Genomic DNA, 26,350 nt, shown 5'->3' with positions numbered 1-26,350 from the left:
GGGGGGGGCCGTGGGATCGTTGTCTGCCGCACGCAGGCCCTGGGGGGGCAAACACATGGGGTTAACACCCGCCATGGGGTTTATGGTGATGGTGCTGAGGAAAGGTGTTCGGGGAAGGGTCTGGGGTGGGTGGGATCTCTGCAGTGAAGCTGGAAGAGGATGGGGACAAAATGAGGGTCCGGGGGCTTCCCCATGCCTGGCTTTCCCCCCGGGTGGAGCTCCCCTGGCTGCCCCCAGCAGCAAATCCACCAGCTCCCAGCACCCCTGTGCAAGAGGCGGATGGAGCAGGAACGGGGTTCCTCCCAGGGATCCAGCTCTGCGTCTGGAAAGCTTCAGTCCTGGACAGCGTGTCCTCACTGGGGTTACCTGTTAAGATTTCCAGCTTGGCCAATGGAAGAATGAACAGCACCCTCTCCTACCAATAACCATTATTTTATTTTTGATGATTTTGATTCCTTTAGGAAAAAAAAAAAATCACTCCGAGCAAAATTCTGCAAACAGGAGAGACTTGGGGTGTGAAATCCTGGGCAGAGGATTGGGAAGCGTTGCTGTTCCCGTATGTTGTGTAGGCAGGCCAGGGAAATGGCCTTGGGATGTGGAGAAAGGGAATTGCTTTGCTGCAGCCTGGTGTCAGGAAAAACCTGGTGAAATGGAATAAAGCAAAATGTTCTGCATCCACCCCTTCAGAAATCCCAGAGTCGGTGTGGGAGATGGAGCAGGTTTTACTGCAGGGAACAGCAGCCGGAGAGTGGGTAAGACCGAGTCTTCGCATGCACGGATGTGTGCAAATGTGTGCGTGAAGGATGGACAGGAACGAAAGAAGGAGGAATTTTAATGATGAAAATGAGAAAAAGCACAGCAGGAAATGGATAGAATAATAGAATTAAATCGCTATAACATTTATTCTTCTGACTTAGGAAATGGATGGCGTGTTTTGTCTCGGAGGAAATAATGCATTGATTGGTTTGTAACCACTCAATCACTCAAAACTAAAAATGAGATAAGAAATACTAAATGGATAGGTATTTGTACAAGCAGATAAAGGAACAGTAATCTAACATAAAATGAAGAAACCCGCTCTGATCTGAGATGAACCCCTCCATTCTGTAAACTCACTGAGGCTTTAGACCAAACAGAGCTTACTAGGAAGCCACAGACTGGGGAAATATTTACAGGTCCAGGAGCCACAAATGGAGCCTGTGGCTTTTGGCAACCCACACAGCTGCCCTGCCACTGTCTCCCCCCACGATGACACTCCTTTGTCCACATCCAGACAATATTTTTAATGACAGCTACTGCCTTATTCATAGTAATCCAGGAGAGAGCGGGATCAGGTTATACTGCCCGGATGCTGAGGAGCATGGCGATATCCACAAGCCATCAATCTTAGGCTTTTTGTTTGCACTTTGGCTTTTCACAGGCTCGATGCTTTTATTAGGCCAAGTCCTGCATCCTCTGCTCATGCCAGTCGTTCCCCTGGCTTGCATCAGGCTCCTTGTGTGAGGAACAGCACCGCTTGGTCCGTGCAGCCAGGAAAGCGCTGCATAGCTGACTAGCTGGCTGCTCAAGCTTTTACGATGTGACACAGGACACCCTAGAGAACATACCTCATTAATAAAGTCACCAATATCCCCTGGATGTGGGATTACTGGTCTTATAGGATACTGTGGTTCAGCACCAATAGGTCTTTCATCCACCCTCCTGACTCCGGGTGTCTTGTTCAGCACGTGGTCCATGGTCTCTGGCTGCTGGAGCTGGCTTAAATCGTAATCCTGTGACAGACGGAGAGGCACAGAGTGAAACCAAGAGCTTTTCCTTCAGATCATCTACTCACCCAATGTACAAATAAGTCGAGGGGTCTAATCCTGTTTCAGCTGAAGGTCGACGGCAAATCTTCTCCATGGGCACGTAGCACCTCTAGCTATCTAAGTTACAGATGAACCCCACCTCCGAGTAGCTCATAAAATTGACCTCCTGAGAGGGTATCTTAAAACATAAGTTAAATCAAATATTAAATGTTTTCTGAATATTTCACATGGCATCTAAATATTTGGGATAAAAAACTGGCTGTTGTTTGCGTGTATAGTTATACGCATAACTTTTTGATGAAATATATAATATAACGTAAAGACACAGTGTTGGTAAACATATTATTGCAATTACATTTCTACAGAAGTAAAAACATTAAAATGTGTATTGCATTTATGCATGTAGGCCTTTCAAAGTAATTATGTTCTTTCTGCTTGTGAAAAAGACCAATAGAGTAAGTTTCTATTAAGGAATGAGAATCAGGTAATATTTCATTAAAAATGTATTCATGTAGGTAATGGTGTTTTGCTGCTCTTCCTTTGCTGTTATTTTTACCGAATCCTTTCTAAAATATTTAAGCCTACAGTGTAGTTGCCTGAAACCAGATACTTCAGCTAGTTTGAACGCTTACAACAGTCCTTTGTTCTACCAGCAAAACTATTCTTGTGCTCAGACGGGGATGATTGAATCTCCAGGAGCAATATTTATAAATAACTTGTCAGCGACAAGAAAAAAGAAATGCAAATTGCATGGATTTTTCTGTGGAATAAGAACTTCTCAACTTTTGGGTGAAGTCCCCACCTGGGCTCCCTGCGGTGGCTCTCTCCAGGCTCACCCACTTGCCCTTCGATGCCACCAGGACCTCCAGAGCAGGACGTGCTGATGTTGTCTGGTCCTTAAGCACCAGCCCCAACCACTGACCTTAGGACACACGGACACCAGCCGTACAGACCCACGAACCACGCAGTCCATTTAAGCAAGCAAGAATAAAGCCATTATATGATGCAGAGTCACATAATTTGCAGGAACATCATATCTGAGAGTGTCATGGGCTCTTTTCTTGTGTTAGGTAGGAATAAAATAACCAGCGACTTAAACATGAGTGACCAAACTTTGAGGAAATACATCAACAGCAGAGGGACAGCACATCCCAGGAGTGCCGGCCAGGGAACTGCTCACGCAGCACCAGCATCGGTGTCTGTAAGAAGCCACGGCAGAAAAGCTGACGCATTCGGGCAGACCATGGCTTGGGGCTCTGTCACCAAGCAAAGCTTTGCCACAGTAAGCTCTGTGGTGAGAAAGAAAATCCCCAAATCTATTCAGACATTTCTCACAAACCACATCCAGAAATTAAAAGAAACTAAAGGCACATTAGAGATGATTAAGTGACTGGAGTGAAAGCCCACAGAAGCTCCAGGCTCAAGCAAGAGGCTTGAGATCTGTGGAGGGTGGTAGCTGCTACTGGCTTCACTATGATCTCTGATAGGTAATGGTAAAATACACAATTCTAGTGACTGAAACAACAGAAATACTGTTTGAACATGAGTGTCAATGGATTGATCCCAAGAAATTCCTTAGGGGGTAGAAAAATCCATGAGACATTGGCCTCCGGCATGGTCCTGCTGGCACGGGAGACGTCCCAGTGACACGCTGGACCCCCTGGACCGATGCTCTCACCGATGTCCATGCCACACTGGGGAAGCCAATAAAGCTGCCTGGGCATAAACAAGGGGAACACAACCCTTTGCAAGTACTTTAGTGAAAATAACGTGGTTTCTGCCTTTTTGAGAGTATGGACTGCAAAGATGCTCCTTGGTCACGACCCATGGGCTCTTCTCACCTGGTCTTCCTCTCCACCTCCCTCTTCGTCGTACTTCAGAATGTTGTCCCTGACGTCGTCCTCGGGGTCGATGAGGAGCTGCTTGGTGTGGCGCTCCTTCTCCCGGCGTTTCATCCACACCACGAACAGCAGAACCATGGCTGTAACGGGGAGGAAGCTGGGTGAGCTGGGACCTCCCAAACTGTGCGTGTCAGAGCGTGGTGGCATGTCCCAACACCTCACCTGCCCTCTTCCACTGCGGAGAACCTCACTGGCTGCTAGCAAGAGGAATAAAATGTTATCCTATTGCACGCTCTAATTGATAAGGGAGAGATCAGCGAGAGCTGTAAATACTGTGACAGGCCTCCACCACAAACACTTCTTTGAGATCCATCACCAACGCTGATTGAACTGATGTTTATCAGAAGTAACACACAATCAAAGGAAAAGCAAACACAAAGTGTGAAAACTGCAGCTTTCTGAAAATATGTGATCCAAGCGCCGAATTTTCAGGATTAGATTTCCACCTTTATTTTATTCAGGGGCACATAATGCAGGCAGAGGGAAGAAAGCTGCAGAGGTGCTGAGAAGCAAAGGGGTGCAGGTGAGCAAAGGGAACGCTGGCTCCCTGCTCCACAACCGCCTCCTTCAAAGGGCCACCCATGTCCCAGAGGCTGTGTCCTCCCTGTGACTTGCTGCATGGAAGTCACTCTGGGAAATTTAGTCTCCACTAACATAAGGCAACCAGACCTTGTCTTCTTCAAGAACCTGCTTGTTTTCATTCTCGTACTCAGTAGCTGCAAATGATGCCATCAAAAATGACACGGAGCCTGGGCAGCAGATGCAGTTACACCTCCCAGTGTCTGCTCCCCCCGCTGTTCTCCATGCAAGTCACAGATGAAGCTGTGACGGTGGTGATCCGCAGGAGAAGGGAGAGCTGGATGGAGAGGGGAGGTGGGGATGTGTGGCCATGGGGATGTGTTCATTTCACTCAGGTCAACCCTTGACTGTGCCAAAACAAATCTGCTAACAGAAGCGAACCCAGGCAGGACGCAAGATCCCAAACTCTCTTTGTGTTTTTTAGCTGCACAAGTAGAAGGAACAACTGCTGTTTCCCACCACCTCACACCTTGCAGGGTTTCCTTCCCTTTGCCTCCTCATGGAGCCTCAGGATCATTGCACCAAGGACAAGGATGGAGGAGAGACCAGACCCTGAGGACACGGGTGGGCAGCCCAGCCTGCAGCCCCACTGTGTGGGGAGGTGGTTGGTGGTCAGGAATATCTCAGGTTTTCCTCCCAGCACCGAAATGTTTATACCCAACAGGAATTCAGTGAAGTGAGCAGAAGAGGACCGGACAGCTCATTACTGCCATTGTGTGCCAACTGGCTGCCATCCCTGCCTGACAGCTAACAGAATTGTTTTCAGATAGTTCAGCATTTCTTTAATGCTTATCCTAGATCTATTCAAGAGAGAAAAAAGAAAAGCAAAGAAAATGTAACTCCTATCTGCAATATAAAACCTCAGCTATTTAGCAGACTATCGAAGTCCTTTTCTTCTTCAAGTCTCTCACAACAAGATACCTGCCCAGCCCACAAAGACAATATTATAATGGTTACCAGGGTTTATCTTTTTCTTTCCTTTTTTTTTTTTAATGCTACTTTTTCATGCACTTGTGGAAAAAAACTGTGCCATTACACGCCTTTACAGATACCTTGAAAAAAAAAAAAAAGACCTTCAAAGTGTTAATAGCGGATGTAGTACACTCTCCTTCCTTTTATTCCCTCTGCAGAATGGGAAGTGTTATTACTGCTGTTAGACCCATTTTCACTCTGCATGTAGTTTTCCTTGAAATCTATTGTCTTCACCCTTCGCAATTTTTTATTGCATTGCTCTTCTAAATGTGTTATTCCTGCAGCTAATACATCGGGTAGCAGGAAGAAGAAAAAACCTTTGAGTGAAGGTAAAGGCAGAAATTTCCTTCACCTGAGGAACCTCAGCTCTGTCCCCTTGCTGCTCCTTCCTTTTAAAGCCACCAAACTTTGACCTGCTGCCTCAAAAATGGACAAATAGCACAAAAAATCCCGCATCTGCCTTTTTCCAGGCTATTGTTCAGAGGTCACGATATAAAACAGATAGAAAGGAGGCAAAACACTGGAAGGATGTAACTGGAACACTGCTCATCGCAAATTACATTTTTCATCACTGATACAGTGCTTTGCAGCTCTTGAAGATAAAAAAAAAGTCAATTAGAATTACAATGAATGTAAAAATAAGCTTTTGTAATAAAAACCATAATTTAAAATGGGATAATATATCTGAAAATGAAAAGAGGAATCTCTTAAATCAAATGTCCTTCAGCTGAAGTTAATTTCAGTCAATAGGATTTTCAACTGTTTAAATCATATTGTAGCACTGGATTTATATGAGAGCAGCACAAAGAAGCCCCGTGTTTGATCACCTCAGTGGCTTCCAGGGCAAACTTTTAGTTCACCGGCAGCAGCCCGCCAGCATGCCCCCACGTACCGAACGTGGAGGGACTGATGAACACCGTGTCCTCTTCTGGGAGTGCAATTGTGGTGTATTTGCAACAAATGCTCTTGCTGAAGGGAACAGCCTAGAACATTTTGCTACGGGGACCCCACATCCCATGAAGGACAGAAATCACGCATTGTGGCCAGGCACGGGGATGCTTCCACCGGCTGAGATGGGCTGGACGAGGAGCAGGGACTGCACAGCCACAAACACCTGGTTTTCTTGCTCGCTCTCCAGACCGATATGGTAAATCAATTATACATCAATATATTCCCACTGCTGTCCCAGGAGGATGGATGTTTGCCCAGAGATGACCCGTTCTCTTAATGTACCATATCATACCCACATTAGGTGACATTTGTAGCATACGTCGCTCTGTCTGCTCTCTGTTGAAACACACAGGGGGTAAATATTAAATGCGATTTAGCACCATAACTCCCATTAGCTTTAATGGGAGTCCCATGGTTTCATCCTGTGTTTCTTGATGAATATTTACCTCATTGTTCATTTCAGCACTTGTTTTTATCTATTCCTACTGTGCCAACTCCTGCTTGAAGTTATAATGATATAATTTTTATTTTTAAGTGTGTGCACACATGGTTATTGGTAATGCTTGTGAAAGCCCGGGTCTACCAATGTTCTGGGCAAAAGGGATAGCTTTGCCTCGAGCAAAGGGGTGGCCAGCCCTTCTCTGCAATGCACCCCCAGCCCTCCAGTGCTCCCGACAAACTGGGGATCCTTCCTCTAAAAACACTCACAATCCACCACGACTCTCCAATCTGCTGTCATTTTACAAGCCATGGGAATAACTACCATTCTTCTTTGCCCGTGAACAACCAGAAAACTACAGCTACCTACAAGCAAACCTCACGACCTACAAGATGTTGGCAGGTGTAAAGATGTTGGTAAAGCTACAGGAAGTCTTAGAAAGAAAAGCCCAACACATACAGAGTGTGCTCCAGCTCGTTTTGCTGACACTGCAGGGAAGGATGGTCCAATGCCATGAACCACCCACCCCCCCAGGCCAAAGCTCATGGCTCTCTCCTTTGCACGGAGCTTACACGGCCCTTGAAAAAACACCTGCTATAGAAATGGGACAACAGGGAACAGGATGGGAAACATGATGTCTCCCAGCGGTGTCACCCCTCGCGGTACTTACTGAGTAAAATAATGATGCAGATCAAGATGGCGATGATGGCACCCGTGCCCAGCCCCGCCGCAGCCACCGCCCCGATGGTGGTGCAGTCGCCGTTCTCGTCGCACGGGCACACCTTCACTTTGATGACGGATGTGTTGTACAACGGGGGATTTCCTGAGTCCGTCACGATGATCGGCACATCGTACACACCAGCTTCCAGGTACATGATTCGTAAGCTAAGCTGGGCGTAATCACCTGGAGAGACGACGGACACTCCGGTAGAGCCTTGCAGCCATACTCCTCCCCTAGAGCACTCTACTGAGCCCTGAAGAAGGGGCTATCAACAACATACCTGGGCAGGACAGCTTCAGACATCTGCCCTAACATTTTGATCGATAATCAGTCTGTGTTTTGCAAAATACTGTGTGTTTTCACTGCTGCACAAACCTACCTAGATGCCATTTGCAAATCTAGTTGTATGTGTTTCAAATGGGATGAAATGCAAATACTGGAGCGTGGATGATGCTCCCTGGGTCTAGGCTGCCCCTGGCCACTGTGAAGGCTCTCTGCTCGCCTACTCTCCCACCTCGGGATTTTTGGGCAGCCATTGACATGCTCAGCCAAGTAATCCTTCTCGTGTTCCCTCCCAGTTCGGTACAGGAGCTGTGGGACTGAGCCCCGAGCTGTGAGGGCACAAGCCATTGCCCACAGCACTGGTTGCCAGACCTCAGTGTAAGGGACCAGCTTGGAAGCCAAAACCAGCCCTCAGGTTCCATGATATTTTCCATCCTCTGCTGAAACTACCAGTAACAGCAGCCATTAGGACCATTTGTGGTTGCATGCTGCAATAAAAAAATCCTTCACATAGTGGTAATCTTCACACTTACCTAGCCCTCCTGGTTCCATGGTAAATTAAAAGGCTGCCTTTATGCAATTATGGTCAGAGAAATGAACATTGATCCTCATTGTGGCTTATGACAATTACACTGGAACATAAGGAAGACTGATAATAGCTTTTTCCCCTTGGCCATTATGGATGATTTATACTCTGTTCACTACTGATAACTGTTCATAATTATGAACTGCATTAAAAAAAGCCAAGTGCCAAGGCTGTTAGAGTTATGCTGCAGGTCTGATACAAATAATTTCTGATTAACTATCTTGTCTATAATGTCAGCCATAATGTGCTCTAAAAAATAAAAATCAGATAAAAAAGTAGGAAAGTTTGGAAGTTTGAAACCGCACGTGGCCTCATTAGTGACTCAGAGTCCAAATGTCCTCTGCCCCATTTACCGTTCAGCCGTGTTATGGTCCAGTTCTTCCTCACCGCAGATGGCACACTTGGCAGCTCAAAGACAAAGGGCCCAACGTTTGGATCGATGTCAGCATCGGCGGCTGTTATGTTGATGACATTCAGGTTTGGCTTTTCACAGATCTGTGCCTCCTTTGGCAGGAGCTCAGGAGCATTATCGTTGATGTCGATCAGGTAGATCTGCAGCGTGCCAGTGCCGCTCGCCGGGGGTATACCTGAACGGGAGAGGCAGAGCTGAACACGGACCGATGACCATCACTCAAGAAGTGTCGGGTATGACAATACCATGGGCCAGCCCCATCTCTGCCTTCCCATTTCAATAAACCAGGATTTTCACCCTCCCTCCTTGGACCTTATTAGGGCCATACTGCACTTTCATGGTCCCTTGCTTTAAGAGGTATTAATAAAACTTCCCCAAGCCTCCTAATGTTGTTTTTCGCTCTTGTAGAAGATGGTTGAGTTCTGCAGATTTGTAGCCTACAGCAATGTCCTTGGTCAAACTCTAAAAATACAAGAAGGTGATGCCAAACTGCTAGTGCAAGTTTTGTCAGTGTTTGTTTTGAAGAGGAAAAACCATTACAAGGATAGCCAACAAGAGGAAGAAGAGGGCTTGGAGGGAAAAGAAGCAGGCAGTGTCATCTATTGGCGAGCATTTACTATAGCACTTGCTATCCAGCTTTCAGATTTGCATTACACTGCTTCAAAAAAAGTCCAACTCTGCAGCCCATCCCAGTCTGCCCTGGCTTTAGTGGTCAAAGATCCTTGCTCAAAGGCTACAGCATGAGCTCACCATCACCAAGCACACTGGGTGATGCCACCAACCCATGGCAGCACCAGCATGTCCCAATATACAGTTCTTCACCCTCTCTACATTTGTCCCAACCAGCAGGGATGCCACAGCACAGTGGTCTCGGTCCTCCAGCCCCTGACTGAGGAAGAGCCACATTTGTCTGACTAACGACCACTTACACAAAGTGGCACCTGCCCTGGCAAGAGAGAACAGCCTTCCCAGAAATGGCGCATTATTTTAAATTTCTCTCTCCACACACACATCTGGCAGCTCCGTGTTGGCCTGCTCACCGCCTCCCTTCTCAGGCAGCATTGCTTCAGCAATTCTAAGTTTGTATTTTCAGTCCTGCCTCTTCCTCCCAGTGCTGGATATAAAGCTGCACAAACCACTCCCCCACTTGACTTTCAAATGTCGCTTCTGCTTCCACAGGCTTTCCTTCCTACATTCCTTTCTCATTTCTGCTCCATTTTTCAAGGGAGCCTTGAAAACTCTGAAGGAGCCCTGAAAAACCACCTTTCATGGTTCCTACATAAGCTCTTCAATCACCAATCTCACCCTTTCATCTCCTAAGCATGGGGTAGGTCTCCCTCTAAAACAATGTCTTTGATCAGCCTTGAAAGTTTCTGGAGAGACAGACAGCCCATCAGGATACCGGGGCTGAACATGAAAAGTGACTTTCAGGACCAAGCAAAGTGATTTCACTGTGTTCACATTACCCAGAATATCTTCTGGGATGAACGCAAGGCCCATGGTCTAACCTCTGAGATAGACTGAACGCAAGCTCACAGTCCTGAGAAGCACTAACTGGCATGTGGCTGAAATAACCTGCAATTGCTGCACACACAAATGCAGTTTTGTAGGGCTGTTGGGTATTGTTGGGGTCCAGTTTCTGGTATTTTTGTTTCTTTGCGCTCCTGAGTACAGTTCTGGGGCAGCTTCAGGAGAAATTAGGAGTAAACAATTTTTTAAATGTCCAAGTATTACAAACCATGGAACATTAAAAATAATTTCAGCTGTCTTATGCTGAGAGAGCAAGGATGTGGATAGAGCAGGTATTGATGTACTAGAAAGGATCCTTGGACTTTATGCTCAAGAGATGAGGACTACCATAGCGCCACTGACTCCAGTGGAGAAGTTGGTCCACTGTTTGAAATTAAGATTGAAACAGTATGAGGGTATTTAAAAAGAAAAAGGAATAGACAACTGCTACATCTACATTTAATGGCTGTATTCCCCATCACTGCCTTTCTCCCCATCAGCACTCCCGGAGGAAGGTACAACCCAACCGGCTTCCATGGTCAGCTGCAAGCAGGAGTCACTCCCATCCTGCCTGTGCAAAAATGTCTGAGGAACCTGGGCCACTGTCCAAGCCAAGATTTTCTTACAGTGAGTATCTCTGCGGTGCAGCCCAGGGAGAGAAAGAGAGCACATCTGAGGGGCATTTGGCTCAACTGCTTCTTTATCATATACTGAAAATAGCAAAAAGAACTTAAGGAAACAAGATGCTGCTGCTTCCTTGAGAAAGAAAGAAAAATCCCCACCAAAACCCTCAACCCAAAGCCTTTCTTTGATGAGTACGTGATGCTGAAGAACCTGGAACTTGGGAGAAATGTGAAAAGAGTCTACTAGCCTAGATGAAACTTTAGCTGTTCTCCTAAGCACTCTAGAGAGAATTTTAAATAAGGTGTTGCTTTATGTGCATTTTAATGGCTGCAATATACCAGCGATAGATTAATTTTTCAGAATAAAGAGATTCATCTAGGTCCTCACTTTCTGTGCTGCTGAATGATGGATGTGGACAAGGTGATGCATTGCAGCATCACCACCAAAACCAAGGGAAGGGGGTTAACTCCAAATCATGCAATAAGTGCCTGGGATTTGCAAGGTCAGATGGTGAGGACTAGTTTGATGGGTTCAAGCTCTGCCACTGTTTTGTGAATAGCCTCGGGCAACTCATCTGACCCGTTCCACCCTGGGGCTGTTGCAGATGAACGCTGCTAGATTCCCTTGAGACTATTTTGGATTTCACTGCCCTGGCTGCCTTCACGGAGCAGAAGCTCAGAATGGGTCTGTGCGACCATACCAGTCCTACCAGGGCATGGCTGAAGCATGGCTCTGGTTTGATGTCAGTGCCCAGTGCCCTGCAGGGGGAAGGCGAGGGTGGGAGAGGGGGAGGAAATCCCTCTCTTTGCCCTGGGAAGCTACAGAGCCCTCTGCAGAGCCTTTTCCAGTTGGAGGAACTGATGAACGAAATAACAGCATGGCCACATTTAGGTAAAGTCAGCAAAAACCAGAATTAGGAAGAGAAATCCAGGGCAGCAGCAATGGACCACTTGCCCTGGGGTGAGGCCACGGCTGAGGTTCCCAGTGCTAATTCGACCCAAAGCACTGTGTGGTCTTTAATGAGTAGAGAAAAGCGAGCCTTAAGAAGCCTTACTTCTCTGCGAGAAGATCTGTACCGGCCTCAGAGGCTTTGATAGTAAATTACACCAGCATCCAGACGCTCTGAGGATGGCTGGACATTTCAGAAAGGGGAGCGGACAGAAAGAGATTAGCTCTGATGACAGACAGACAGGCATCTTTCATGAAAGCCACAGCACTTCAATGGATGGGCTTATTTTTAATACCCTCCTGCCATCCCCTACAATTATTTCTGGTCTCCTGATGGAAGGCTTCCTGAATGCTCTGATCAGTGCCTTTGGGACAACTACCAGGGCCGGTGTGTTTGGCAGCCCTTGGAGAGCACATCCCTTTGATATTTTTTTAAGCTCAGGTTCCACCACTACACTGAACTCCCCAAATCGATTTTCCATTTGCCCTCCCTTTCCCTTAATAACACTCTCCGTATACTGTGTACATTTAATTTACTCCAGCAATTTCCCGTCCCACTTTCACATTTTTGACCATAAAAACCTGGGAAAAAGATAACTTATACTGACAACTCTGTCAGGGCATCATTTCTCTTAATGCATCACATTAGAGTCTTATTGAAGCATGAACAATGTGAAGCCTGGGCTCACCGTTGTCAGCCGCCAAGAATGTGGCCTCGTAGACATTATTCTTAATGTAGTCTGACTCTCGATCAAGGACAGCAGCAGTAGTGATCTGACCATTTGTGGCATTAATGTTCAGCCAGTTTGCAGGATCTGACAGCTTAGAGTATCTACAGAGAAAGGAAATAAATACACGACAGTCTTTTCACTGACATATCCTTAATATTGCTTGAAATAAGGTTTTTCTGGACTCCTGACCTGTGATTCAAAGGACCTTTGGATAACTGGTTTTGTTGACAAACAAAACACTAATTGAGTATCTGGTTTTTGACCTCTACAATTATTCAATTTTTCTATTTCTTTCATTTGAAACGCTTTTCTTTCCACTAAGTGCCACTTACATGCCAGCTTCCTGCTGCGGGGAGTGGACATAGCCTGAGGTCTCTGCAGCCGAGGAGAAACGGGGTCTCCAGTGACCACTGCCTTCATATGCCAGAATTAGGGACGGATTAGAATCACAGGATGGTTTGGGTTGGAAGGGACCTTAAAGCCCATCCAGTTCCACCCCCTGCCATGGGCAGGGACACCTCCCACCAGCCCAGGTTGCCCAAAGCCTCATCCAGCCTGGCCTTGAACCCCTCCAGGGACGGGGCATCCACAGCTTCTCTGGGCACCCTGGGCCACTGCCTCACCACTTTCATGGGAAAAAAATTTCTCCCTAAGATCTCACCTAAATTAGAGGCAAAGGCTGCTGGGGTGGGACTGGCATTAGCCAGATAAAGACCAAATGCCATTTTCCCTTTGGAAATCTAGCCCTATGCCTTTCTGTGCCTCCGTTTCCCCCCTGTACAACAGAAATAACAAAGCTGCCTTTTTCTAAACCTTTTGTGTTTATAAAGTGCTTGAACAACATAGGTCAAAGCACCCTTGACAAGGCAGAGGCAAAACACTTAGCGCAAGGCAGCCCTGACCTCTAACAACGCAGGGACCCCTTGCTATTGCCTGCTTTCATTGCAAGCTGAAAACTGCCCCACTGCAAGCCAGTGACGTGGGACCTGCCTGCCCTCCTGGAGCCAGCTGCTCGGAGCCTGGCTTACCTGGGGGAGGAGGATTGCAACTTTACAAGCCTGTGTGCAAGCTTGCTACTAGGGTGCAAGTAGCCGCCAAGCACATTACTCATATCACATCAGTTAGTTTGTGAATTAGCTTTCAGCTGCTCTGCTCCCCAAACTCCTGCAGCTGAGATCGGCTGCCCCGGCTCCCACCTTATCGCCTGCTGCATGAAGCGGTCAGGATCCACCGCTGAAAACGTTGTCAGCACTGTCCCCATGGGCACGCCTTCCTCCAGCCTGATTAACTTGTGGTTCGTGGGGAAATACGGAGCTTCGTTGACATCTGTGACGGAAATGGTGACTCCTGCTGTCGACTGGAAGGACATCTGGATGCCACTGGCCAGGGGAGCCTGGTTTGATACCATCACTGTCAGCATGAAAGCTCTGTTCATCTCGTAATCGACCGCCTAAAACAAACAAACAAGCGGGTATAGAGCCAAGCAGAGAACAAATTCTACCTTCTGGCTGAAAGCTGCAAGCTTTAGAAGGCAGACGATATCAAAGTCATTGCTTCCTTCTGAGCTCGGTTCTTTTGAAGGTGTAAATCCAGACCAGCTTCAATCCACTGGAGGATCTGGCCTTACAGTATTTGGAGGGTCAAATAAATAAAAAAACCGACAAAGTAAAAATTGCAAACAGCAGGGAGGGTCTGCCCTGTGTTTTGTTCCCGTGCTAAGTAGTTTCCAAAAAAGAAGCTGCCTGCGTTATGTGAGCGTTGAACGAACAGACCCACCAAGCGCTGCTCCAAACGCACTGGCCGGAGCCCGTCAGGAGGGACGGGGCAGGTACTAAACGGGGCTATTGGCATTTGAAGCTCTTCACTAAGTAGGACAGTCTATGCGGACTCACCAGCCTGAAGTACTCTTCGTTTTTCCTCTTAAATAAGTTTAAAAGCAAAGGTGGAGCTGCAAGGAGCAACGCCTGGTCCTGCAAATCGGGCAGTCCCCCCAGCGGGACCTCTCGTCCTCTTGCAAGATGCCGCACGACCTCGGGAGGTTCCTGCACGCTCCCTCTGATGCACCATGCTGCTGGGTGGCCGCAGATCTCTTCTCAACACGCACAAACAACTCTGTGTCTTGGGAGCCGGCAGGAGCGAAAAGCTTTTGCTGGCACACCTAACTGAACCGCAGTGTAAGAACAATTTCTAAACCATCCCACTAATTATTATGAGGGCAGTGGCTAATCATCTGCCAGGGAGGCTTGAGTTACGCGGGATCACACCTCTGCTTGTTAAAAAATGCTTTGCCATAATTTATGAATTTTAGCGGCGTAACCGTTCTCCCAAACACCTTCTTCTCCAGTGCTGAGTCTGCAAAGCGACTCTGGTGGTGTAAAATGCTGTGGTTACGCTGACTTCAGTGGAGCTGTGCTGATTTACACCAGCCAGATCTGCCTCCCCTGTTCTGTTTCAAAGCCAGTATTGTCGGGAGAGAAACCAAACCAGAGGAGGCTACACGAGAGAAACAAATTTCAGGGGCAAAAGGTAAAACAGTGGAATCTCGATCCGATTGAAGTGCAAATGTTCCTATTGCTAAATGACTTCCTGACAGGCAGGGCCAACATTTAATAAATAAAAGGAGGCATAAAGATTCCCAGTACACCCACCAGCACTGACTCACGGACTCGTACGGCATTCAAAGAAGTTGTACGGTAAAAGTTCCCATTAAAACAATATTCAAGGCCTTGAAAAATTTGACTTACGCATTTCCTCAATTTCTTTCACACTCCTCTAATTTATATTCCTCCAGCCTTCTTTTTTTTTTTTTTTTTTTTTTTTTTTTTTTTTGGTGCTGACCTGTTTGCTAACCTTGCCTACAGCCAGTCTGCACCTCCCTCCCCAGGGGCTCAGACGGAGCTGGGAGGTGCAATTTGACCAGCTCTGGGGGGACTGATGCAGGAAATCACTTGGCTCCCTGCCTAACGATGCACGGGACACACTGACCACACACATATCTGCTCAGATGTGGCCTGATGCAAGGGAAGGTTTTTTTCCGCTCCCTAGATGTAGAGCTGCTCACTCAGCTTCTGTCCTTCTCTTCTGGGAGCAACAAAACCAGCGCGGTGGAAAAGCAGCACGGGGAGTGAGGCTGGACTGGGATCACCCAGGAACACACTTCCCATCTATTTCATGTATTTTGTTGAAAAAAGAAAAAGGCAAAATCAAGATCCCATGCCTATTTGTGCTATTGTCCCCAGTGGGACTGGAGTCCCTTGCAGCCACACACAGCCCAGTCCGAGGCAGAACTTCTTTCACACCATAATAAGCAATTTCTACCACATGAGTTCATACTTCTGCTCCCTAAAACTGCCTCCTCCTGAGGACAGCAGTGCACAGAGCACACCATCTCCTTCACACCACGTTAACCTCTTCCATCTCCACGCACCTCCCTGAAAACGCTGCATATCGCTCAGCCTGACAGCAGGCTCCTGCAAAAGCCCACGGAGCCGCTACATTCGGGACAACGTGGTGCTGGATTGTCACCTACTTTGTAATTTCAGGTCCAAGAAGCACGTGACATGAAATTTAAAAATACCACCTTTGCAGATACCCTGGGTGGATGTTCAGTGTTTGATTTGTCACAAATGGCTCCGAAACATCCCCCAGGAGATGTCGCACATCCTTCTCCTTCACTAACCGCTCCGACCGGGATGCAGCAGCGAAGCTGAGGGCTTGCCACGTGTCCTCCTTTTCTCAAGGTACTTTTAACTGAAGAGAACAAATTTGCCTTATGTTATTGTTGAGGCAAATAATAACAGACGCTTCGGAAGCATCTCCATTATAAATTCACAGCTCTGATCCACGCAGAGTTTATAATAACATTTTACTCAGCCAGCAGCCACAGGGCAGCCACCGCTGCTCTTGGAGATTGTCTCCAGACTCTGCGGTGTCTCATCTGAGTGGGAAGTTTCTCTCTCCCCTTGATCAAGGCTGTCTTTGAAGATTAGGTGCTTGCACAGTTATGGAAATGATTTGGAAAGCCCTGGACATAAAAAGGAAATGTTACACTTGTGGCAACTGGGCTGGAGCTGCAGACGGGGTTTTGCCGAGAGCAGCTGCAAAATGCCCCCCACGAGCATCACCTGAACTCCAAAGGGCTTCTTAGCTTGGAAGCATTTCTGGGCCCCGAACTGCTGGTGGAGGGGTGAGAACCTTCACAGAATGCCCTTCTCTCTGACGTTTCTGGGACTATCGTAGCCCAGAGGCAAACCCCTTTGCTTGCAGCACTGGGGAGTTACATATAAGTAGCTTCAAAGAGCCACATGAAAATCTAGCCATCTAGGGTCTGTAAATAAAAGCTTCATTACTTGAATTAATTTTTTATCTGTGTTTTCAACCTGCCTCAGCGATCAAACCAGCAAGAGATTGCTTCCACACCACGAAGAACCGGCCACCCACTTTGACGTGCATACATTCCCCCAACCTTTAAGCATATTCACTTATTAACAGAGAACAAAATATTTCAAAGAAGAAGGTGGAATCCTAAGAGTCTTCTCTTCTTCACCATGAAAATTTAATCACAAGCAATTTCACTCATTCTCCTTGCTGAGAAAAGCCTCCTGGCTTGATAAGGGTAAGAAACTCTGGGTGCCCAGGAGGATCAGGTGGGGTTATACACTGAAGACATTCAATGCAATTTCAAGCTTTTTGCTCAGCTTGACAAGAGGATTTTCATGGGGTTCTTTGCATTGTGGTCACTGTGGGCTACCCAGCAGTGGCAAGTCAACAGCAGCATCAGTGGCATCTTAACAAATCTGCCCTGCTTTCTGACTGCAAGTTCTGAATAAAGGATGGTTTATTATGCAAAAGTCCTTGTGCTGCAGTGACGATCATGTAAATCCCCTGTTGTTCACTTTGATGTGTCTTTAAACTACACTCACGACACTTCACTGGGTTAAGAATAAGGGATCCGCCCCTGCTTGTAGTGAAAACATTGGCACTGTGATTTCAGAGTAGCTGCTGATGTCAACGGAAGTTAAATTGTCGCATTTTAGGTTGTTGAATGTTTTCTATTTATGCAGAGAAATATATATTTGGATATGTGTATATTTACATACATACATGCATCCATACACATGTGTTTAGAACTACTGCTAAGCATGAAGGGATTTTCTAACGTTGCACCAGATAAGGCTGTCACCCGTCATTCCTGAGCAATAGTGACAAATAAAAGGACCCTGCTGAAATACCATCTAGCAGGTAAGATGATGTCTCTCTTCAAGTTTCTGCAAAGTGGCATTTGCAGACACACACACATAGCCTAAGGGTCAGAGCACAGGACAAGCTCGCAAGCTCACACGTTCCTACCAGCGTAACCTCACTGGCATTTCACTGATGTCACCTCTCCTAATGCCCAAACTGGAAGTATTAAGAATGACGGCAACTTATCACTGATGTCACCTCTCCTAATGCCCAAACCGTAAGTATTAAGAATGACGGCAACTTACTAGCTACAAGGGAGCGGGGCTCTTTTTTTTTTTTCAACACAGAGTTATTCTCAAATCATGCTGCTCTTTAAACATTAGCGTTTCATCCTAAGTTGTTGATTAAAACTTTATTAGAGAAGGACAGACTTTTCAAAAGATGCAGCCGTTGTCCGTCACAGCATGTATTATCCGTTCCAGGTGCAGTGCACGGTGCGTGTCGTGTGAGCTACAGACCACAGGAGCCCATTCGTGACGACTATACTTTTTTGGTAGTCAGAGGCAGCATCCACAGGCATCTTATCTGGGAAGAGATTCCGTGAATGCTGAACGGGTCTGGTTATGCTCTGGCTCTGTGCCAGGACTGCAGAAGCATCACTGCCTGGCTGCTGGCCCCAGCAACTGAATGGGAAATGAATGCTCAAATGAAGATAAAGTCATGTTCTTTGGAGGCAAGGAGCGAAGCCGAATTTGATACTTGCTGTAGACATCTTGAGGGTTCCAGCTCTCCTAACGCTGAAGGCAATGGACGGAGGAAAGGAAGGATGGTGGACATTTACAGTCTTAGAGTCTTTGGACAAGATCCTCTGCTGATCTAACCTGGGGAGGGGCTTTCCTCTGAATGGAACTATTGGGAGCTGAGGTTCTGGCCCACACTGTGTGTTTACTGCTTGATACTTGGAAAATTTCTCCAACTTTTTTCTGACAAACAATTCAATCAGAGGAAAAACTTCTTTCTTTCTGTGACCAGGAAATTCACTGCTCCTGAAATCCCTCCGGCACTCCCTGCTTTCACAGAGGGCCACTTGCCTGATCCCCTGATTCACAGCCAGCAGGGAGTTTTCTGGCTCAGAAAGGAGGAAGGGCAGCCTCTGCCCCAACCCAGCCCAGGCACCGTTCTCTCCTGCAGCACTCAAAAAGCCAAGGAGGAGTGGGCTGCAGAGGTCAGGCGCCGTTGCTGGGAGCTGCCTTCAGCATTTGAGAGTTTATCGGAGCTTACAGTGGGCTGGGCTGAGCTGGGAAACCCAGAGCCAGCGGCACACGCTTGAAGTAAGAGCATTCAGGGCATCTGCACAGAGAGAGACAGGAAACAAGAGATTCGAGCACTCGTATTTCCAGGCAGAGAAGGCACGAAATAACTGCAGGGTCCTCGCAGTCCTTGTGGCCTTAGCTAGCTGCCAAGGTGAGAAACACAGATGTGCTTTGGCATCCCCCTTACCTTCACGACGGTCACCATGCCCTCGTTGGTGACGGGGTCTGTCCGGATGGTGAAATGGCCCGAGGGGTCTCCGCTGATGATGCGGTAGATGGCATTCCAGTTGGGGGAGCGGGGCTGGTCCCGGTCCATCACCGTCAGGTTTGCCACCACGACCTCCACTCTGTTCTCAGGAACTTCTCCAGAATACTGCAAATAAAAGACAGGAGTGGTCATTGTGGGAGCTTTCTGTCAGTCCTCACGGCTACCTCCCCTCTCCCCTACCCCAGCACAGTGACTGGGCAGTCAGCCCCATGAGGAGGACCACAGGGTTGTACAGTATGAGCGACATGTCTCTTTCTCACTTTCTGTTTTTCCTATTTTTTCTTTGAATATTTTTCCAGACCTTTCAAAGCCTAGTCTCACCTCTCAGCACAAAGGAGAACAAACCCGCTATCACCCAGCTGCTGCCCAAATTTCAGCAAGTGCTCCAAGTAAACGAACAAAAAGTGTTCCTGATAATCTCGTTCAGTTACAGCAATCAGAGAGTTAATTGTCAACAGCAGGTAAAAATGGCAGACTAAAATGCGCGGTTTTTAAGGACGACTACATCCCTTTAACCTCAGGTATTTTGCCTCACTCAGACTTCAGTGATGACATTTTATTGCTTCTTCAGTGATTTTACTTCATTTTCTTTCTTTCTTGCCCTCGATTTGATTTTGTCTCGTTATACAAAGCGTTTTTGTGATTTTGCCACAGCCTTTCCCGGTGCTTAATTCTCTCATTTAGCACTGATTTTCATGGAGCATGTCCAGTTCAGGCACATCCTGACGCATTAGCCGCATTCTCTTCTGCTTTCCAGTCCTTGATTCATCATACGGCTGATCAGGGATCCTGGCCTGCGAATACTTCCAGTGTTTGGGGCTCAAAAAGCTGCCAGTAAGACCCATTCCCAAATTTTCAACTGTCCTCATCTCTCAGCATCGCCTATTAGCAGCACTTGCAAATCAACGCTCTGATTGACATATGGCAAATTAAACACTGGGGAACCGACGGGAGCGGCTGGCTCGGAGTCTGCAACTGCAATGCTGGCCCCAAACTGCAGGAGCAAGAGCACTTCTGAAAATCCGGCCTTTGGTGTGCACAAATGCCAGGTTATGTAAATGATCATAAATCATTCCTTTGTTAGCACAAGAGTCCCTTTCCACTCCTAACCCAGACCCATCCACTGGAGTTATGTGCTCTTATATTGAGTATATATGATTCCACCACCAACAGCAAAAATATTCAATCTGCCTTATGTTAAGGTAAATTTAAATTTGCCCTTTAGTGGTATCCTGAATGGCATTTTGCCCTCTTTTCCATTATGCACCTGTCCTAAACAAGTTTTCATTAGTGAATGCAGATGGCATCTCTCTCCAGCCATGCTGAGTGCTGGGGAAGAACAGTGGGAAGCTGCTGGATAATTCTAGTTTCAGTACACACTACAGCTCTTCTTTTCTCTTTATTTCCCGTGATTTCACTCATTTTTTACCCATTCTTTCGCCCAATTTGGAATCTCGGGGGCACACAGCTTAAGCAGGGGAAATATCATATGGAAATTTTTCAAAAGCCTCTTGAAAAACCCATTAGATTATGTCGTATGTACACTCCTATTATCAACCTTGTCTGAAGGCTGCTCAAAAGAACTCAAGGAGATTAGTTAAGGAGGATCGTCTCATACTAAATCCACACTAGTTATCACCCATTACATTAAATTAATGTTGTACGACACGCCAGCAATGACACGTTGATGAGCCCCCCGTCTCTTTCAGGAGGTGGCTGCACCGCTAACGTCAAGGTATCATAATTTCAAAGGAGTTGAGCAGTTTGTGCAACCATCTCAAATCTTTGACCTAGGATCACAGTTTTTTCTTGGTTACTACCAGGCTTACACCTTGCAGAACCGAACAGAATTAAGCCATCGAGCCAGCCATCAGTTGCATTTCAGACATTTAAGAGGGCCAGTCCTACAGGCTGCTGAGTACCTTCAGTAGATCACAGCACAGGTGCTGCCAATGAGTTTGGGTTACATGGACAAATCCCACACAATCACCAACAGATTTTACAGCAGCTTCCACAAAAGCCATCACAACATTCTTTTTCAGTCCACAGCAACAAAGTTTACTACAAGACGTCCACAAAAGCCATCACAACATTCTTTTTCGGTCCACAGCAATAAAGTTTACTACAAGACATATTTTAAAAAATATGAGGTATATTAAAAATTATAAATACACAAGCGCATCTGAGAAGAAGATCGTAACAGTCTATAAAGCTTTTCCATTAGTGTAAAAATCACAATGCTCTGCGCATACTGAGCAATCCAGGAGTTCATCCAGTCGTTGGCGATACATATTGGGTACAGATCAGGAATGATCAGTCCTATGCAGCATTAAGGGTGGATATTGTCTATTAGGCTTATGAAGCCAAATATTTTTCTGATGAGAACAGAGTACCTTTACCGGAATCAAAGGAGCCATCCAAAGCCATTTATTCAGATTGAGAAGCAAATCTTGGAGAGATGCACCGTGAAGAACAATTTTCACCAGCTACCAACCAGCAGCTACTGGGAATCCAAACCGCAGCCTGTTTCTCCTCCCAACACTCCCCCACTACCGTTGTTATAAGTAAATGCTGTAACGTGTATTGTCCACAATCGTCTTTACCTTTAATAGAATTAAGTAATGACATTAAATTACATCTGCTAAAGCAAGGATGGCAGCTGAAAGCTACCCACACTTCTTTCAAGTCATTCCCTCCCCACCCTGGAGTAATTTAGGATAATGAACAAAGCCATCTTTCACTGTGCTGCTTTCCAGCATTCCCCGTGCTGTAAGTTTTCTTTCATAAAATTACGATTGATTTTCAGATAAAGAGAAGTGTATCTATTCAAACAAGGTAAAACAATGGGTAATGGAGGAGCTGCTGGAGCAAACACAAGATTGACAAAGCAGTGCTTGACCTACACTTGTAGCATTTACTCATATTCCCCTGTAATTCATTTAGCTTCACTTTCAATTGTTGCATCTGAAGTCCTTAATTTCCAGAGTGCTTTTTTGAAGACCATTCACAAGGATTTCTATGGCTGATTGTTACACACTCCGCTTTCCTTCGGAGGTAAGGATTTGTTCTGAACATGGCACGTTCTTAAATCCTTAAATTCTATAGGGTCTTTTTTCCTCCCCCCCATAAAAGCCCGTTCTGGCAAAAGTCCTCCTCTCACTCCTCTGGAGCTGGCCTGTCTGAAGTCATGTCTTGCTGAAAAGGCAAGAACTCATTCTGATTTTCAGGTTGCATCAGATCATAGTAAAACTGCTTAATCCCAGAGTCTGTCTTTCATCTCACTCGGTACCTGGCAGCATATAAACACGCAGACAAATATCACTCAGGATGAGAAAGGGATTGATGGGGGGGCAAATGATGAATTCACACAATGACTTGACTTTGTGCAATAAATCTGGAGCCTGGGCGGTGAAGCCACGCACGGCAGAGTAAAACCAATTAGCTCACTGCAGCCACTCCTAGGGAGGCGTGGAATTGAGATGGATGAATACAAAGATAATTACTCAGGCTTCCTTCAAAGGGAGTTCCTTTTTTCCAACGGTCTTACTTTTTTTTTTCTATCTGTTTTTGCTAGAAAGCTGTGAAAGTAAAGACTTGTTCACATGAATGTCTGCAGGAAAGACTTCTGTGTTGTCTCCAAGATTTGCTAATGACGACGCAACATTTGTTACAGGCAGAGGTAACTGATGAAGGTTGAATTGTCTGGAGAAATAGGTTTTTATGACCTATAGCTATGGATTAATGCAGAAGAAAAAGGGCATCTCAGTCCCCTTATTAAACTCTGAGCCCTTCCCCTGATGGCCACGACTGCTGCAAAGCGCTGCATCTCCCATCTAGGTCCTCTGCGTTGAGAGAAACCAAAATGAGAGCAAGCACACGTGTGGACATGGTGTGGGGCATCCTGTCTCTCACCGCTTTCTGCTGCTGGGCCAGTCGGTTATGCAGCAAGCTCTGGGTACGATGCGACGTGCAGCCCGGGAACCCAACGCACGGAGGGCTGCATCTGCCCACCCAAACCCTGGGAGCAGGAACCCAGCACCCACAGCTCCTCCACGCCTAGGGGCATGCTCCCAACCAAGTGCTGGCATGTGAGCCAGCTGTTTACCTTTTCCGCATCATATTTAACAAAGACGCTCGAATGGCAGGCAAATTAATACATAACCACAGTCTGGTTGCAGCAATCTCTGTAAAATGGAAAAAAAAAAAGGACAAAAAAAATCTCCTAATAAATCATGAATTGTGATGTGCCTGTCCAGCTGCAGCGCGGAAACAAGCAAATGCCATCCTAATTGATTGCTTCTTATTCCATCTTTCCAGGCCTGCATTTTTTATTGTGGGCGTTGAATAAGCCCAGAGGTGTAAAAAAACCTCTATATCGTACTCTGTGTATCTGCCAACTTGATATTTAGATCAATAATCCTCTTCCCCCCCTCCCCTACTGCTACTACTGGTAATTTAGCTTTTCTTCCTAGCAGCCTAATTGCTGTTTTCTTAAGCCTTACTATCAATTCTCTGACCTTTAATTTCCAATATCATTTGCTGTACAGATGACTGTACCAGGTCTGCAAATTATCCTGCCCCCTCTACACCGTACGGGTCAGAGTTGGCTATCAGCCGCTGTGACGGGCAAACTGTGACCTCCCGGCTCTCGCTCCACCGCTGTCGTGCAGCAGAGACCACAACCTCACGCGACTCCCCACAAAATCTCTGTAATATCAACTGGAAACCTCACTCAACTCCCCACAAAATCTCCATAAAGTCAGCCCCATTTTGTGTGCAAATCAGATTTTGAGATGCTCATTTCTTAATCACGCTTTATTAAATAGCTCCCCACGTTGGTATGTTCTCAAATGATGATGATCACTCTCTATCCATGTCCTCACTTTTTTCCGAGGCAGCCCACAGTACTCCTGCTCTTCACCGCACCATCCCACAACCCCTCCGTTCACCTCTTTGCTGTTGGTTTTTCAGGCTCATGCCCAAAGCCGTGTCCCTGCTTCAACTTTGCGTTCGCTTGGATCTACTCCACAGCCCATCCGCGTACTCATATCATACTTCAGACTAGTTACATGCCATGTGGCAAATGCTTCCCCAAACGTTCTCTATCAAGCCCCATGCACTCCTGCCAGCTCGCAGTCCCGCTCCGCTGTATGAGCCCCAGCTGTCACGGTGCTCATTCAGAAACGAACCGCTCGGGCAGCCGGCACCGGCTCGGCGCAGCTGGGCAGGAGTCAGTCTTGCTCAGTCGAGCAGAGGGAAGAGTATGACAATTAGCTCACCAACTTTTAAAGGGTGCTTTGGAAGTTCTGCCTTGCTCTTTGGCAGTTTGTGCTACAAAAATGCCTCATCTGCCTGCAAAGGCGCTTCCACAGCTCTAGGCACGGCGTGGTGCAGCCAGACCGCCCGCTGGTTTACTGGGAGTTTCTACAACGAGCGATGTTCAGCATGGTCTCAACGTGCTGGTTTCAACTTCTGCTGGATGGGTTTGAAAAACAAAAGCGAGCCCTAAACTTTTTACACTTGTGTAGCTGATCTCATGATGGGGTGTAGACAACATCCATCGTGTTCCTGCGGCTGACGGCAGCCATCGGCTTTACACTTTGCCTTTATGGCTGGTATTTTTTTCAGAACCTCAAGTTACGACTAGTTTTGGATTAAATTACAAGATTTGAATATGAAGACAAAGCAGAACAGAAGAAAAGAAAGCAATACCCTTTCTTTCAGAAGCAGCAGAAGAAAACCCTCTAATTTCGGAGTCTCGGGTGTGAGGAAGGAACGTGCAGGTTTCACCTTGGTTCAAAGACTCTCTTAAGAGTACTTGCCAGGAGTTCAGAGACAGGAGCATGCAATAGTAAAAGGATATTAAAAAAAAAAAAAGTTTGCATGTCTGACAATGAGCACTAATTTTGTTTCATTATCAGATGTTACATTCTCGCGACAGTATGAAAAGATGCCACAGAAATGATGACACAAGACACTGCTCTGCTGCAAGATCACCATTTCCAGATAAATACATCTTACGAAATGAGGTTCGAAGTTTGCAAAGAAATTTAGATATTTTATAAAAATGCACTACAACACAAAGGAGCTTTTTTACAACATTCATATGAAAGGTTTAGAAAGAGATTAAAATTATGTCCTTGGAAAGGCATATAGCCTTGTCAAGGAAAAAAATTTCTACATTAACCCCGTGTAGAAAGTTGTACTTTATCTGTATTTCAAAGGCTATACAGAACCACTTTAATCAACCTACTTGACTTTGGGGACTTGCACGTCTCACTGAAACTCGTGAAATCTGGCATAGTATGGTTTCCAGAGCACAAAAGCCTTTAATCTGTAACCCGGCACTCTTGTACATTCAAATCCTGATACTATCTCCTTGTTAGGAAGAAAAATTGTGAATTTATCCAAAATGGGATCTCATCTCGTCTAAATGATGTAGCCTTTGGAACAGTGACCTTTAACAACGGTTATACTCAACAATAAAAGATTTTATCTTGGGAGCCAGTGGAAGCAGTATATGTTAAAATTCTGATCCGATAGCACAGCCTTTTATTTTCCAGTTTTAGACAAGAATCCTTTGAACATTTCATTTGCTCTCTTGTCTAACATACCTTTATTTCTTGCCTACAGAATGAACAGCAGGAAAAGGTAGCTGATACCTTTCTGCAGACGATTTGATTGTCGGGTGTAATTAGTAACGCTATCTTTAAACAGAGGCATAGATTTAAAAGCAGCTGGAACTGCCTACAAAGCCTCATTCTTAAGAAAAAAGAATTTATATACATACATTTATATAATAAAATACTTTTGCACAGCTACATCATTGCTTTACACTGGTTGACAGCCCTATGCTTCCCTGCAGCCGCAGAACTAAAGGCTGAGTGACTTCCCCATGTCTCCCGAGGCAGCTGCAGAACCGACCCTGGTGCTGTGCCCTGCCCTCCGCTGCCCAGGTTGGGGCAGGATGCTGAGAACATCATTAATTCATGTGCTACACGATAAATCCATGAGGTCAGCCTGGATTAGTCTACGGATCTCCCCAGTGCATTGCCGTGCAGCCCTGCGATCCCCGCTGAGCTCCAGCGGGAATGCTGGCAGGGAACCGCGCGCCGGGGGTGC

General features: G+C 46.3%; 1 protein-coding gene across 1 annotated transcript in view; it reads right to left on the bottom strand.

Moving 5' to 3' along the window:
* LOC104461197 (cadherin-4-like) overlaps positions 1–26,350 on the bottom strand; it is a gene marked incomplete at its 5' end in the record, with an annotated part of 86,319 nt that overhangs the window by 200 nt on the left and 59,769 nt on the right. The window contains 8 exon segments of the mRNA XM_010072682.1: positions 2–39; positions 1,608–1,772; positions 3,650–3,789; positions 7,321–7,554; positions 8,593–8,826; positions 12,422–12,564; positions 13,660–13,913; positions 19,148–19,333. Coding sequence (XP_010070984.1) covers positions 2–39; positions 1,608–1,772; positions 3,650–3,789; positions 7,321–7,554; positions 8,593–8,826; positions 12,422–12,564; positions 13,660–13,913; positions 19,148–19,333 — 1,394 coding nt within the window.

Source organism: Pterocles gutturalis, unplaced genomic scaffold (assembly GCF_000699245.1).
Source record: "Pterocles gutturalis isolate BGI_N339 unplaced genomic scaffold, ASM69924v1 scaffold23422, whole genome shotgun sequence".
Taxonomy (NCBI): Eukaryota; Metazoa; Chordata; class Aves; order Pterocliformes; family Pteroclidae; genus Pterocles; species Pterocles gutturalis.
This window is presented reverse-complemented; position numbering and strand designations above follow the sequence as displayed.